General features: G+C 45.2%; 1 protein-coding gene across 1 annotated transcript in view; it reads right to left on the bottom strand.

Annotated features, from left to right (window-relative positions):
* Positions 1-9175, bottom strand: part of Nid2 (nidogen 2) — a 65124-nt gene extending 55949 nt beyond the window's left edge. The window contains exons 1-2 of the mRNA XM_008839578.3: positions 8774-9175; positions 7545-7853 (exon numbers count right to left, since the gene is read on the bottom strand). Of these exons, the coding sequence (XP_008837800.2) occupies positions 7545-7853; positions 8774-9160 (696 nt within the window). The 5' untranslated portion in view covers positions 9161-9175. The remainder of the gene's footprint in view (positions 1-7544; positions 7854-8773) is intronic.
* Positions 9176-14282: the final 5107 nt, after the last annotated feature.

Raw genomic sequence — 14282 nt, 5'->3', positions numbered from 1 at the left:
CTGTGGTCTTCGATAGAAAAGCTACCTGAGCACCAACATACATCTCTCTCTCTCTCTCTCTCTCTCTCTCTCTCTCTCTCTCTGCTTCTTGACTGCAGGTGCAATGTGACCAGCAGCCTCAAGCTCTTGCTGCCACGATTCCCTCTACCGTGTTGGATTATTCCTTGGAACTGCAAGCCAAAATAAACTCTTCTTTCCTTAAGTTGCTTTTGTCAGACAGATGTTCTGTGGCAGCAATGAGAAAAGCAACTAATACAGAAAACTGGTACTGAACTGTTGTGATAAACCTGACCATGTGGTCCTTGGGCTTTTGAAACTGGTTTGTGGAAGTAATATGGAAGAGATTGGAACTTTGGCTAGAAAAACCCTAGACTACTGTAAGCAGAGTTTAGTGGTCCATTGTAGTGGGAGCTTAGAAGATCAAAAAGCTGAGAGGAACAGACAGTAGTGGGCTGGGTCAGGCAGTTTCATAGAACAAGGATACTATCAGGAACTGGGCTACAAGACATTCTTGCTACACTCTGGCAAAGCGTCTGTCTGCATTCTGCCTGTGTCAGAACTTGAGTGAGGCGAAGTTTAAAAGTAATGGACTAATGTGTTTGGTAGAAGAAATTTCATGGCAGGAAGCAATTTCTGTGGCATGGTTATCTATTTTAAAGCATTTTTTAATTTCCTTTTTATTATTTATGTGTATGTGTGTATCTGTATGTGTGTACACATGTACATATCGGTGCCCCAAGTATTGGATCCCCTGGAGTTAAATTTACACATAGTTGTCAGTCACCTGATGTGAATACTGGGAACTGAACTCTTCTGCAAGAGCAGGAAGTGCTCTTAACCCCTGAGCCATTTGTCCAGTCCCTGTCACGTGGTTATTGCCCACCATTCTTATCCAGGTCTACAGTGAATGCAACAAAAAGTTGAGTACAAAGATATAAAAAATGTGCAGCTGATGGGAGAAAATTATCTGAACAAATAAGTTGCACTCAGTACATATGGTAAAAAGTCCGTCTCTGCACTGAGACAAAAGGAAAGGCGTCCTGAAGGCAAGACCCCACCCATTAAATGTTGGACCGTGAAAATACAATTTCACTTTAAAGGAGAAAACCTAAATTCAGAGTGCCAGGGTAGTTTTCTGTTCCTGGAAGGCAACTGCCAAAGAAGGATCTCCATAGGCTCAGCACACAAAACTGCTAGAATTGTGGTCCAAGAGGGTCAGGCTCCATCCCCAAGCTGACAGTAGAACTGGGCTGCATTGTCCACATGTCACCTGTTTTTCAGACATGAAAGACCTAAGACTGAAGCAGTGATGGTTTCAGTAGAGCCACAGAGGCCAGGCAATGTGTGACAGAGTCAAAGCCCCCACAAAAAAGCCTTTGTAAAGTAATGAAGATGAAGACTAAGTTGCAAAGGAAACCCAGAATGATGGAGATGCTAGAACCATGGGATAGCCATCAAGGAAACAGATGGCTCAAGAGAGGCTATGTGGCATCCTCCACGTGGCAGAGCTGAATGGTGGCGGGGGCGGTAATCAAGCCCTTTGTATCCCAGATGATTCCCTCACCCACCCCAGAGGCTAGACATAGATGGAGCTGCAGGATTTGCTATTTCCCCTGCTGGATTTTGGTCTCACTTTTGTCCAATATTTCCTTGCCATGCTGCCATTCCTCCCTTTTGGAATGGGAACACTTATTCTCTACCATTGTATACTCAAAGTATAAAACTTAGTTTCTTTATTTTATAGGCGCTCCCTGTTGAGATTTGACTTTGGACTTTTATTAAACAGTGTGGAAGTATTAAAGACTATGGGGACTTCTGAAGTTTGACAGAATGCATTTTGCATTATGAAATGAGCATGGGCCTATGGAGGAGACAAGGAATGGAAGGTTATAGATTAAAAGTGATATATTTGGATGTTAAGTGGACGGGGGGACCTTGTGATAGATGATATTGATTGTCAACTTCACAGGTTCTAGACTCACCAAAGAGACAAGCCTCTGGGCACACCTCTAAGGATTAGGTTAATTAAGGTGGGAAGCCTCACCCTAAATAGGGATAGTACCATTCCCTGGGCTGGGGTCTTGGACTACAAAAATGGAGAAAGTTGGCTGAGCACCAATATTCATCTCTCTCTGCTTCCTGACTGCAAATGCAATGTGACCAGCTGCCTCAAAGAGTCCTGCTGCCATGACTTCCTGCCATATTGGACTACAACTTGGAACTGTGAGCCAAAATAAACTCTTCTTTCTTAAGCTGTTTTTGTCAGGTATTTTATCACAGCAAGGAGAAAAGTAGCTAAGACAGCAACCTCCCACTCATCTCTACTGCAGCCCCATCATCTTATTTCTCTAGCTTCATCACTCCCAGCTTCTTCTGGCACACAGCCTTGTTCAAAACAAGCTCTCCTGCCCCCTCATTCTCAATTTCTATTCTTTTGGTCCTTCCAACCCAAGTGAAATTTCTAATCAAAAATATTCCACCTACCCCACAGATCTGCACAACCCAGTTCTCTATAACACCATCCCCCAAATGATAACACAATAATCCTCCCCTGAAAACAAAAACACATAGAACAACAACAAAAGATCTTACATCAGTCCTCAGGTCTTCCATCCATAACTTCTCTGAATCATGACTTATTTGCTCTATGAAGTGTCTGACAGTTCAAGAAATCTCAGATTAACTGAGCTGATAAAACACTTTATTTGTTCAATGTTTTTTTGATGAAGTTACACCATGACATTCCTACAATACCAATTAGAACATCTGTAACACCCAGTGTGAGCATCCATGGAGAGAATGTGTACCGGCAGAAGTAGTAAACAGAATGGTAAAGATGCCATTCATGTGACATCTTCAAGTTTCCAGTAACTGCAATATTAAGGGTAATATGCCAAGATGTAAGAAAACCATGTAGAACTCACACAATCCACCAAGTAAAGGAGATTAATGTTTGCCAAAATCTATCTCTTAAAATCTATTAAAGCAAGAACTCAAGTCCCAGTGCTCTTTAAAGTATTCAGAAGAACCTTCCACAGAGGTAATTGAAAAAATACCTTTTGTCCACATACAATCCTCATCTCCTTTCCAAATAAAATAAATTCTGAAGCCAACTCAGCCTATGGCAATGCCTGAAGAATGATCTTGCTAGAAAAGTTAAAGAGACAAAAAATCTACAGATCTTTCCCACTTCAACTCTCCTGAAAAAACTAAAAAAAAACAAACAAAAAGACAGTGATTCAGAAAATCCTCCATTTAGAGTCCTTAAGGACTCCTATCACTGAGTCTTTCCAAGATAAACAATACCAGATTCTGCTCTTATCAAGCCAGTGTAGGAAAGCTATTTGCTGAGCACCAGCACATAATAGGTTTCAGGGAGGACAGTGGCTACTTAAAAATATCACTGCAGAAAATTCTCAGAACAATCTTGTAAGGTCTGCACTATTATCTCATTTCACAGCTTACAAAATGAAAAGTGAGGATGGGTTACTTCTTCCGATTACTGGCTGACCTTTCAAAACCATTTGCTGAAAATGTTCTTATCATTGACTTCACAACCACCTTGAAAGTTTCACAAAAGAATTATTGATGTGGCTTAATGGTAGAGCACTTGACTAACATTCATGAGGATCTGTGTTCGGTTCCTAGCCCTGCAAAAATGAAAGAGAGGGCCGGGGAGATGGCTCAGTCTATAAAGAGCTTGCTATGCAAGTATGAGGGACCTGAGTTTGATCTCTAGAACACACATTGTAAAAAAGCTGAGAACAGTGGCACACACTTGTAATCCCACTGCTGGGGAGGTAAAAATCAGTGTATCCCTGGCTGGCAAGCCTAGTTTACTTGATAAGCTTCAAGCCAGTAAGAGATTCAAAAAGGGGGTTGGGGCAGTGAACTGCCGAGATGATTCAGAGGGTAAAGGTGTTTGATAACCTGAGTTCAATCCCCAGAATCCATGTGAAGGTGGGAGGAGAGAACTGGCTTCACTAGGTTGTCCTCTGACTTACACACACACACACACACACACCAACATAGTAATAAATAAATCTTTTAAGTGAATGGTACCTAAGGAATGACACAAGAGGTTGTCTTCTGACCTCCACATACATGTGCACACATGTGCACATGCACCCATATACAAATGTGCACACCTCCCCCACACATACATACACAAAGAAAACCCAAAGGAGAAGCAGTCTATGCTGCTGATAAAATGAGAAACAAAAATGAGTTTAACAAAGTGAACTCATCTCACTGGTACTGGAACTTTCATGTCCTATAAGCCCTTTTAAAACTGAGATCCACAACATACTCTCAGGACCCCAGAGCCTCTGTACAAACATTCCTTTCTCTAATTCTTCTCACTCAACTTTGTCTTTCTTTTTCTGTTGAAAAAGTAAGGTACATACAGCTGAAATCTCTCCAGAGCTTTGGAAGACTAATTTGGAAGTGATATTGGCATCAAAAGTGTCCTTCATAGCACATTTCATTCCAAGTTCATGCTTCCTTTGAACGAAATAAGGCTCTTAAAACTTTCCTAGTGCTAAAACCACATAAGACAATAAAATGCAAAACTTATTTATTGGAATTCTTCAGAAAAAAATCAGGACCATTATTCTATCTACTTTTATCATTCATGCCAAGAAAATGGGCTTGCATAGAAAGTATAAGGGAAAAAAAAGAAAAATGAAAAAAACCTAAACAACAAGAAATTTGCATTCTAGGCCAGGCATGGTGGTGTATGCTTTTAATCCCAGTAGGCAGACAGATAGATCAAAGCCAGCCTTGCGGTCTGTCTACATAGCAAGTTCCAGGCCAGTGAGGAATATACAGTGAGACCCTGACTTTAAAAAAAAATCATTTTATCTTTTACCTGCCATTTCTGTGATAAATAGAAATTCATGTACTTATCTTGTAAGATTGTGTTGAGAAGACAATATGATAAAAACATTCTTGCAAAAATGGAGAAAGATGGGCTGGAGAGATGGCTCAGCGCTTAAGAGCACTGGCTACTCTTGCAGAGGATCTGGGTTCAATCCCAGAACCCACAGAGTGACTAACAACTGCCCATAACTCCAGGGGATCCAACGCCCTCTTCTGACCTCCATGGGCACTGCACAGCATGGGTGTACTTACATACATGCAGGCAATACACTCATACACATAAAATAAATAAAATATTTTTTAAAAGAATGGAGGAAGATAGAATTGTTTGAGTAAATAGCATAGTTTTCTGTCTACATAGTTTGCCCTTTGGGCCCTTACCAACTAAACGTCATCAGGAGGCGCTCTAGGGCTCGAGTTGTAGCTCAGTTGGTAAAGTGTTTGCCCAGCAAGCATAAAACCCTGGGTTTAGTCCTGAACCTGGCATAAGCCAGATGGGGTATGATGGTACACACCTATTATCTCAACACTCAAGAGAAAAGTTGCAACAGGGAGATCAGAAATTCAAGTGAGTTCGAGGTCATTCTGAGACACATGAGACCCTGTCTTTAAAGACCCTGTCTAAAAGAGGGAAAAAGAAACTTTTTAAAAAAATAAATATCGTCTTATAAAATTGGTACTTTTTTATTTTATTATTTTTTATTTCATGTGTATGAATGTATTGCCTGCATGTATGTGAGTGCACCCGTGTCGTGCAATGCTGTGCAATGCCGCGGTCAGAAGAGGGCTTCAGATTCTCCTGTAACTGGAGTTAAGGATGAGTTGTAGCCGCCATGTCAGTGCTGGGAATCAAACCCGAGTCCTCTGCAAGAGCGGTCAGTGCTCTTAGCCACTGAGCCATCTCTCCAGCCCCAAAGAAAGCTTTTTCAAAAACAAAACAAACATATATATACATACACATATATATACACATATATATATGTATATGTATATATTCATCTCTCAACTTGAAACCTTTCAAAGGCCACCCACTGCAAAGGGGCCAAATCCATACTCTTCACAAGGGAAAACCTCTCTCCACCCTGGGGCCTTTACAGCCCTGTGCCACATCACCCTTCCTCTTCAGTAATATATGCAACCAGCTGTGTCCCCAACACATTAAGTCTATGGCACAGAGATGACACATGCTATACCTTCAAAACTGAATGAATCAACTTTATTTGCTCATTGAAACCTTCCCCGGAGTTGCAGAAGAGTTAGGGTTAGGCTCTTTAAGTGAAGAGTCTACTATACTTACCACAAAAAGTTACCAGTGTCCCTATCAAATGCAAGGTCTTTCAAGGTGAAAACAGTCCATTCAGTGTCATGTTTTCAGTGCAGACATAAATTTGGAAAATGATATGGTGGATTAATAAATATTAACTGTTTAAACTGAAGTTATTCATGTATATATGACTATGTCACACATAAGTTTTTGCATTTTCTTTTTTTAAGATTATAAGAGGGGCTGCAAAGATAGCAGTCAATAATGTACAAATGGCAAATTACTTCATTCCTAGAGTAAGTAGACTTCCTTTTGTGAAATTATACAGGGATATAAGATGGCATAGTCTGAGAGAGAAACTGTGTTTAATTTATCCAAGTGTTTCTTAGCTACGGAAAGACAGAACTTACCCTCACTAAGGCTATTTGCCAAGCTACCTTGACCACACCCGATGCTCACTTGGAATACTTCAAATGTTCTAAGACCAAAGTCTGGAGTGGAAACTATGGAGCTTTCCCCAGCGAGACTGTAAAACACAAGCAGACAGTCTCCTACAAACCAGGACACATGTAAACTGGAACCTCGAGGGGAACTTGGCAAATGGGAGTGGAAACTATGGAGCTTTCCCCAGCGAGACTGTAAAACACAAGCAGTCTCCTACAAACCAGGACACATGTAAACTGGAACCTCGAGGGGAACTTGGCAAATGCTACCAAGTGCTTTATTAAAAAGTGCACCCTGGGCCTGAAAAGATGGTTGGGAAGTTCAGAGCATTTGCTGCTCTTGCATATGACCAGGTCGGATTCCCAGTACCACATGGCAGCTAACAACCATCACTTCCAGGGGAACTGATGCCCTCTTCTGACCTCCTCTGACCTCCACAGGCATTGCACAACAGGAGTACACTTACATACATGCAAGCAATTCACTCATACACATAAAAAATAAATAAAAATAATAAAATGTTAAAAAAGAAAAAACTGGAAATGTACATACAAAAATGTTAAGCAATAATAAGAAAATAAGCAGTTGTCCCTTTTAAAATTTCCTGAATTTTCCAATTTTTTCCTTCAATGAATGTATCTTTAAAAATATTTGTATTCTTACAAGTAATTCTAGAGATGAACTATAAGTGGCCTTAATTCCTCCAGGTCTTTGGTATCTGCCAAAATCCCTCTCAGTACATTTCTCTGAGATTTCCTTAACAAAGTGACTACCTGGAGGAGCCTCAGAAACAGAAAACAATGAAATTCCTTTCTGAGCCCCCTGGGCTCAGGATTCACCAAAGGAAGCATCGGGTCCCACAGGAGAGGGGACGAGTAAGAAACTCCTGGATTCCTGCTCAAAATTCAAGCCCATTCCTTCAATTTGCTTAGCTGCAGGGTATCCCCTCACTTACCTCTTCGGAGGGCGCAGCCCCGCGTCTGACCTCCTCGTAGGCGCCCACCTGCTCCCAGGTGGCCAGGAAGGCATGGGTGGGGGTGAAGCTGGCGGCCGAGCGCGGGAAGCCAGTGCGAACATAGCGGGCCGCCAGACTCAGCAGAGCTGGGGAGGTGTCTTCGCGGTACAGGACCCGGCCCCTGCCGCGGCTCGTGTCTATGTCAGCCAGGAAGGGGGCGATGGCTGGAAAGTCAGTGGGGAAATCATCGTCCACATATTGTGTCTCCCTAGGGAAGTCCTGGGTGGAGATGATGCCATTGGTGCCCACCTGCAGGAAAGACAAAACAGCCTGTGAGATGGCTCAGCGGGTAAAGACACTTGCGCCAAGCCTGACCAACTGAGTTCGATCCCCAGGCCACAGTTGGTGGAAGGAGAATCAATCAACCCTTACAAGTTGTCTTCTGGCCTCCACAAGTGCACCGTGGCACGTGCGCGTGTACACACACACACACACGCGCGCGCAACTGAGTTCGATCCCCAGGCCACAGTTGGTGGAAGGAGAATCAATCAACTCTTACAAGTTGTCTTCTGACCTCCACAAGTGCACCGTGGCACGTGCGCGTGTATACACACACACACACACACACACACACACACACACTCGCGCGCGCGCGCGTGCGCGCATCTTTTAAAAAGTCAAATTGGTGATGGACGATCAAGCCCAAGAGCCTCCACCACAGTCATTCTCGCCCACCCCGCCCCACTGGCAGACAAGCAGTCGTAAAGCCTGCCCTTCCACACCGGTTGGGAGAGCATCAGGTTCAGGGCAACCAGCGCAACGTAAGCGACCCCCTAGTCCTACTCTACAGTGCTTCGCGATCTATAGGTGTGGGCGCCCTAGAACTCATCCACCTTCCCACCACTGCATGCCTAGGGCGCCAGGTCCCGAGGGAAAGAGCCTCCTAGCAACTCTGCAGGGGTGCACCGCCCTAACTGCAAACCCCTCGGGCCTCCTCAACTACCCCACCTTCCTTCCTGCCCGGGATGCAAAAGTGGCGGAGAGTGAACAGCCCTTGCTCTCCGGCTCCGGATGATCCCTATTCCTCCACAGCAAGGGTCACGCGGCTGCACCATCCCTGCGAAGCTGCGTCCCCTAGGGAGAGCGACTATTTCCTCCTCTCCAGGGACCCCTGGGAAGAAACTTCGGCGACCGGGGCTGGGCCGCGCACCGCAGGAGGCTGAACTTACGAAGAGGTCGCTGAACTGGGCATCATAGAAGCGCAGCGGGATGGCCAGCCTCACGGCGGCTGAGCTTTCGTCGTCGCCCTCCAGCACCTTCTGGTCGCCCTGCGACTCCCCGAAAGGGAAGAGCTCGTCCGGGCGCAGCGCCGCGGTCCGCGACAGCAGTATCAGCAGCATCAGCAGCCTCGGTAGCGGCGGCGATGGCAGCGCTGGCCGCCTGGCTGTCGGGTCCCGCGGCATGCTCGCTCGGCCCGGGCTGCCCACCACGCAGCGCGTCCCCTGCCCGCCCGCCAGCCAGCCAGCCAGCCAGTCCCCTCTGGCCGCTGGTCTCCAGCCGGGACCCCGCGGACCCAAACCCCGGCCCGCCCAGCGCGCCGATTGGCTGCGTCCCATGGCCAGGAACCAATCAGCGGCTCTAGAGGATTCGCCAGCGCCCACCACATCTGGTTCTCGTTACTTTTCCTAAGGCTGCAGTGGTTCGCGGGAGCTACGGGCCTGGGGACACGAAGCCTTTGGCTCTGGCGGGCTGGGGCCGCTCCCCGGTTGTCCCCTGGATGTCTCCCGCCCTCCCACTGGACCGCGATGCTTCAGGAGGGGACCTCGGTGCCCACGGGGGACCCCCGGCGCGCGTGCAGCTGCATGCTGCAAGGACTGCGCGTGGGGCTAGCAGAGCTACAGAGGGTGATGGGGCTACACAGTGAGCTTCGCACCCTGCCCAGGGTTCCCGGCCACCCCTGGTCCTGGAGGCCAGGCCCTGGGAAAGATACTCAAAGGAGCTTTGTCGCCTTCCCCAGGGCTGCTCCACCCCACCCGGACTCCCTACGGAGAAGCGCGCCTTTGTAGAAGGCTGACTCCCAAGTTCTGCGCTGGGCGCTGGGCGGGTGGCTGGGAGGACTGGGCCACCCTCAGAAATGCCCGCCCCAGCTGTTTACCTTCCCTAGGGAAAACCTCCGGGGCAGACGGTGAATTCGACTGTGATCCGCTACGACTGAAGCGTGGAGTGAGGTGTCCCTTTTGGGCACCAAGCTGAAATGAGCCAGGCGCCGTTGTGGGAGGATCTGGTGTTTCTCCCATACAACCGTAGGAACGAGAGGCCACCGAGTCTGTAACCCGAGCTGCCCTGCAGGACTGGAACCCGCACAACCTGGAAAGCAGCTGAGCGGGTGTGGGGACCCCACCCCCCACCACCACCATAAACATCCCCTTTGCAAAGCCTCAGGAGCCGGACGAGATTTTATTACAATTTTATTATCAAGAGCTTGAAATTTCCCACAGCCTGTTTTCTCTCTCAGCACCGCTCCGCCTCCTATAGAATCCTTAGAAGCAAAGGTATTTTTTTTTTAAAGCAAAAACAAACCCTTGGAAGTGCCTTAAGGGACTTTTTTCACAAGACAGATTTCTCTTTGTTGGTGTTTATCCCAGTTACGTAGCCTTTACAGGCCCGAAGAACCAAACTCTTAAAAACCCTGAAGACTTTGGCCTTAAGATTCAGAATCATCAGAAAATGGAAAAGGCCCAAAGCAGTTTTCCCCAAACTAGAGTTTTTGTTTTCTCTTACAAAAAAAAAAAAGGTATTTATGGAGCTGGAGAGATGGCTCAGCAGTTACTGACTGCTCTTGCAGAGGACTCGGGCTCAATTCCCAGCACCCACATGGCAGCTACATCCATCCTTAACTCCAGTTCCAGGGCAATCCAAAGCCCTCTTCTGACCTCTGCAGCATAGCACAACACGGCTGCACTCACATACATGCAGGCAATACACTCATACACATAAAAATAAAATACAGTTTTAAAAAGTATTTATGCTTGCACATATTTTTCTCATTTTCCCCCCCTGGGGTCAAGTATATACATTTTGCTGAGGATGAAATGATGGCTCAAAGACTTGAAGTGACTTGGTTTGTCCAAGGTCACCTTAAATCACTGCCCCTCCCCCCTGTAAATTCCTTCACAGACACCTTAATCTCTCAATTTAGCATAATAAGAGCTAACATTGATTGGTGGCCTATGCTATAAATTAGTGACTAAGCAGACTAGGTGGAATCCCCAGAGCTTAATTTCCTGGTGCATTAGTCCCACCAGAGGGTTGTAGGCTGGCCTGTGACTTCTAACCAACAGAGTGTGGCCCCAGTGATGAGAATGCACTTCAGTGACTAGGCCCCTAAGACTCTGACTTCGGTCTTGCGGTAGACCCTCTCATTGATTTCAGACCCTCTCACTGATTTTGAGGAAGCCAGTTGCTGAGTTAGGAAGGTATATATAGTAAGGAGCTGTAGGCAGCCTCTGGCCAACAGTCAGAAAGGAACCAGATTCTGCCAAGAGGCTGTAAGTGAGCTTGTGGAGTTTTGAGATGACACCACTGTAGCCCTGACTGACTCTTTGAGTGCAGTCTTGTGAGAGAACCTGAAACAAAAAAGCCTTTTAAGCCAGGCCTTGATTCCTGATCCATAAAAACTCTTAAGAATTATAAATAGATGTAGTTTCTAGCTATTACATTTGAAGATAGTTTGCTATGCAACAATAGGTAACTGAAACATCTAGTTGCTATACCAAGGAAGTTAAAGCTTGGAAGGTTGTTTTTGTTTTAATCAGTTATCTCTATATGACTGGTGTGTATCAGAGCCGAGATTTGAACCCAGCTCTGACTAATCTCTAAGTGTCTACTGTCAACAAGACATATGCATTGCTGCAACTTTGCATGTTAGCTTAGCTCGCTTCTTTAGTTTCATCACTTGCTGTGGCCAGCCTTCAGCTCTCAAATGCCACATCCTATTTTACAATGTAGGACATATTCACGGATTGGTCCTGTTACCTACAGTGAGATTTTCCAATCAGTTTTTAAATAACACCCACTCATCCTTCAAGACATGAAGCTGTACCCTCCCTCCTTCCCGAAGCTTTCCTGGAAACCACAGCCTGATTGAGAAGCCCCCTCTTGCTTCCCACCTGCCCTGCCGTGTGCTTACCATGATCTTGTCTCCTCCCACAGATATCTCCTATAATCCCCTTAACCATCATGAATGCTCTGTGAGAACAAAGGGGTTGTCTTACTCAGTGCCTGTCACAATGCCTGTTCAACACATCTGAAATTTAAGAAGTATTTGTTGAATGGATGAAAGCAAGCAAGCCAGCCTGGGACTAGGACCCAGATTGCTGGCTCACAACAACATTCCTTCCCCTCCACCACCTTTTCTGCTAATCTGACCTAATTTATAATCCTCTTTACCAGGCTGCTTAGCAACTCACCTACCACTGTTCTCCAGTTTTCATTTTTCTTTCATCTATTAGTCAAGTATTCCTGCAAGCTTACCATGACAAACAAGAAATAAAGGTGGGCATGACCTGGCCCTTGATTTTAAAGGCTCGTGATCAGGTTTGGGAAACAAAGCATAAATAAGGTTATACAGTGAAGTATGTGTTTAACAGAAAAACAGACAAAGGGGGCCTTTGAATCAAAAGATGGCAATAGTTTTGAGTCTCTTGACCAGGAAGAGGATTCAGTAGAGAAAAGGCTGAAAAGAGCAATCTAGTTGCCCTAAATTCTTGAACTATGAGGCTTTGGACAGCTGTGCTTAAGCAGACATTCCTTGGAGCTTTTATTCTAACATTAGTTTTAAATAACTCTGTGGCACCCAAAGAGTGGTTTCTCCTTTAAAATGTCACTTTGTGTCTTAGGGAAAAGAAAAACTGTCATAAAAGCTGTTTCACTAGTCAAAATAAATATTGAATACCTCTCTTGTACCTACAGCTCCCTTTGCAAGAGTAGAGTTTCCATGACCTGCATGGCTGGCTGAAGAGGCAGAGGCCCCTTTCAAGCCGAGGTTATTGAGGACTTCTGTAGGAGTTTTTAGCCCTCTAAGGTAGGGTCCTCACAGTAAGCTGAACATTGCTTGAAAAGTGAGATTGCTTCAATACAAGACTTTCCTTCACAAGCCAAAGATGCTACCAGATGCCATGCCTTCCCGATAGACCTCAGAGGAATCTCCACAGTTCTATTTTATATGGTATTCTGTTATGAACACCAAGACTTCAAGCATGATGATATTCCTGTTATTTTAATCAGGAGAATAAAAGCACATTTGCTCCACAGTGTGGCAGATAGATGGAGGTATTCAAGAGCATGTTCTATGTATAGAACAGACTGGTGTGTGTGTGTTTGTGTTGGAGGTGGGCTTAGAAGAAAACATCCCAGTTTGTATTGTACTCAGGGATTCTTTGCATAACTTTATTATCCATTAAATTCCAAGGCGGGTGTGCTAGCATGTGAAAGAACAGAGTTGGGTATATTAGCATGCCTTCCCATCTCAGGCTTAAGTGAAGCGATGCTAGGTCTGAGACATACCATAGAGTAAGAGAGCATTTGAACTAAAATGTACAGTATGAAAAGACTCAGAGTTTTGCCGTCTCTTGTTTTCTTTTCTTTTTAAATTTTATGTCTCTGAGTGGTTTGCCCACATGTATGTAAGTGCACTACATGCATGAAGTGCCCACAGAAGCCAGAAGAGGGCGTCAGATTCCCCCAGAACTGGAGTTACAGAGGATTGCTAGCCATCACGTGGGTACTGGCAGCCAGCGCTCTTAGACACTGAACCATCTCTCCAGCCCCAAGTCTGGCAATCTCTGGATATGAGTTACTGAAGATGTAATTTTGCCATGATTTTTAATATGGAGAGAGTTGGTGGTGGACATTCAGATGCTTTCCCAACCTCCCTCTTTTATTCTTTGAACTCAGAGATCCCCATATTGTTCAGGTTCAGGGTACAGCGAGCCTAGGAATGGTGCCCTCTTCCCTCAGTTCTAGCAAGTTCTTGCAGATGAATTAAAATTGATCAGACAGTTATGATTCCAGTCACCCCCTGTTCTTCTGCACCACATGTTCCTTGGATGCCTGAAATGGGAGTTATGACTTTCAATATGCTTTAATAAGACATCTTTTAAAAAAACTATGCCTCGTGAGTGCCTTTCCCCTTTCCTGTGACAGTCTCCTGTATCTTCAACCTTTCCCTCTCTGGTGGCCTTTTCTCTCCGCCTCTAAATACATCACACTTTTAACCATTAATTTGTTTTCTCTACTTCTGACTGACCCAGTTTTATTTCTCTGTATTTCAAGAACCTCCACTTAGAAGAAACTTAAACTTGCTGGCTACCCTCCTTTACTCTACTGGGTAAAAGGTCTCCACCACTAGACTGCTCAGCTGAAAACCAACAGTGAAATTGTGTGACCAAATCTTACAGACATTTTCAGACTTTACCTTGTCAGACCTTTTTGGTATTTCTGGCCCCTTGGGACTCTCATTTTTAGAAATCCTCTGCTCCCATGACTTCTCCAGCTATCTCTTTGTAGTGTCTCCCTGCCTGCGCTGTCTAAAAGCATGCCATCAAGATGGCCTACTGCCCTTCTCTCTTTGTGTCATCTTTGAGCATCCCAACTCTTTTAATGGCCCCTCCTTCCAGCTACAATCTTAATGGCCCTCAAATATCTTCCAACCCCCGAGCCTCCTCTTGACTTTTGAAC

This window comes from Nannospalax galili, unplaced genomic scaffold (assembly GCF_000622305.1).
Source record: "Nannospalax galili isolate Female #2095 unplaced genomic scaffold, S.galili_v1.0 scaffold336, whole genome shotgun sequence".
Lineage (NCBI taxonomy): Eukaryota > Metazoa > Chordata > Mammalia > Rodentia > Spalacidae > Nannospalax > Nannospalax galili.
The sequence above is the reverse complement of the archived record's forward strand: the minus strand, read 5'-3'. Positions and strand labels throughout refer to the sequence as shown.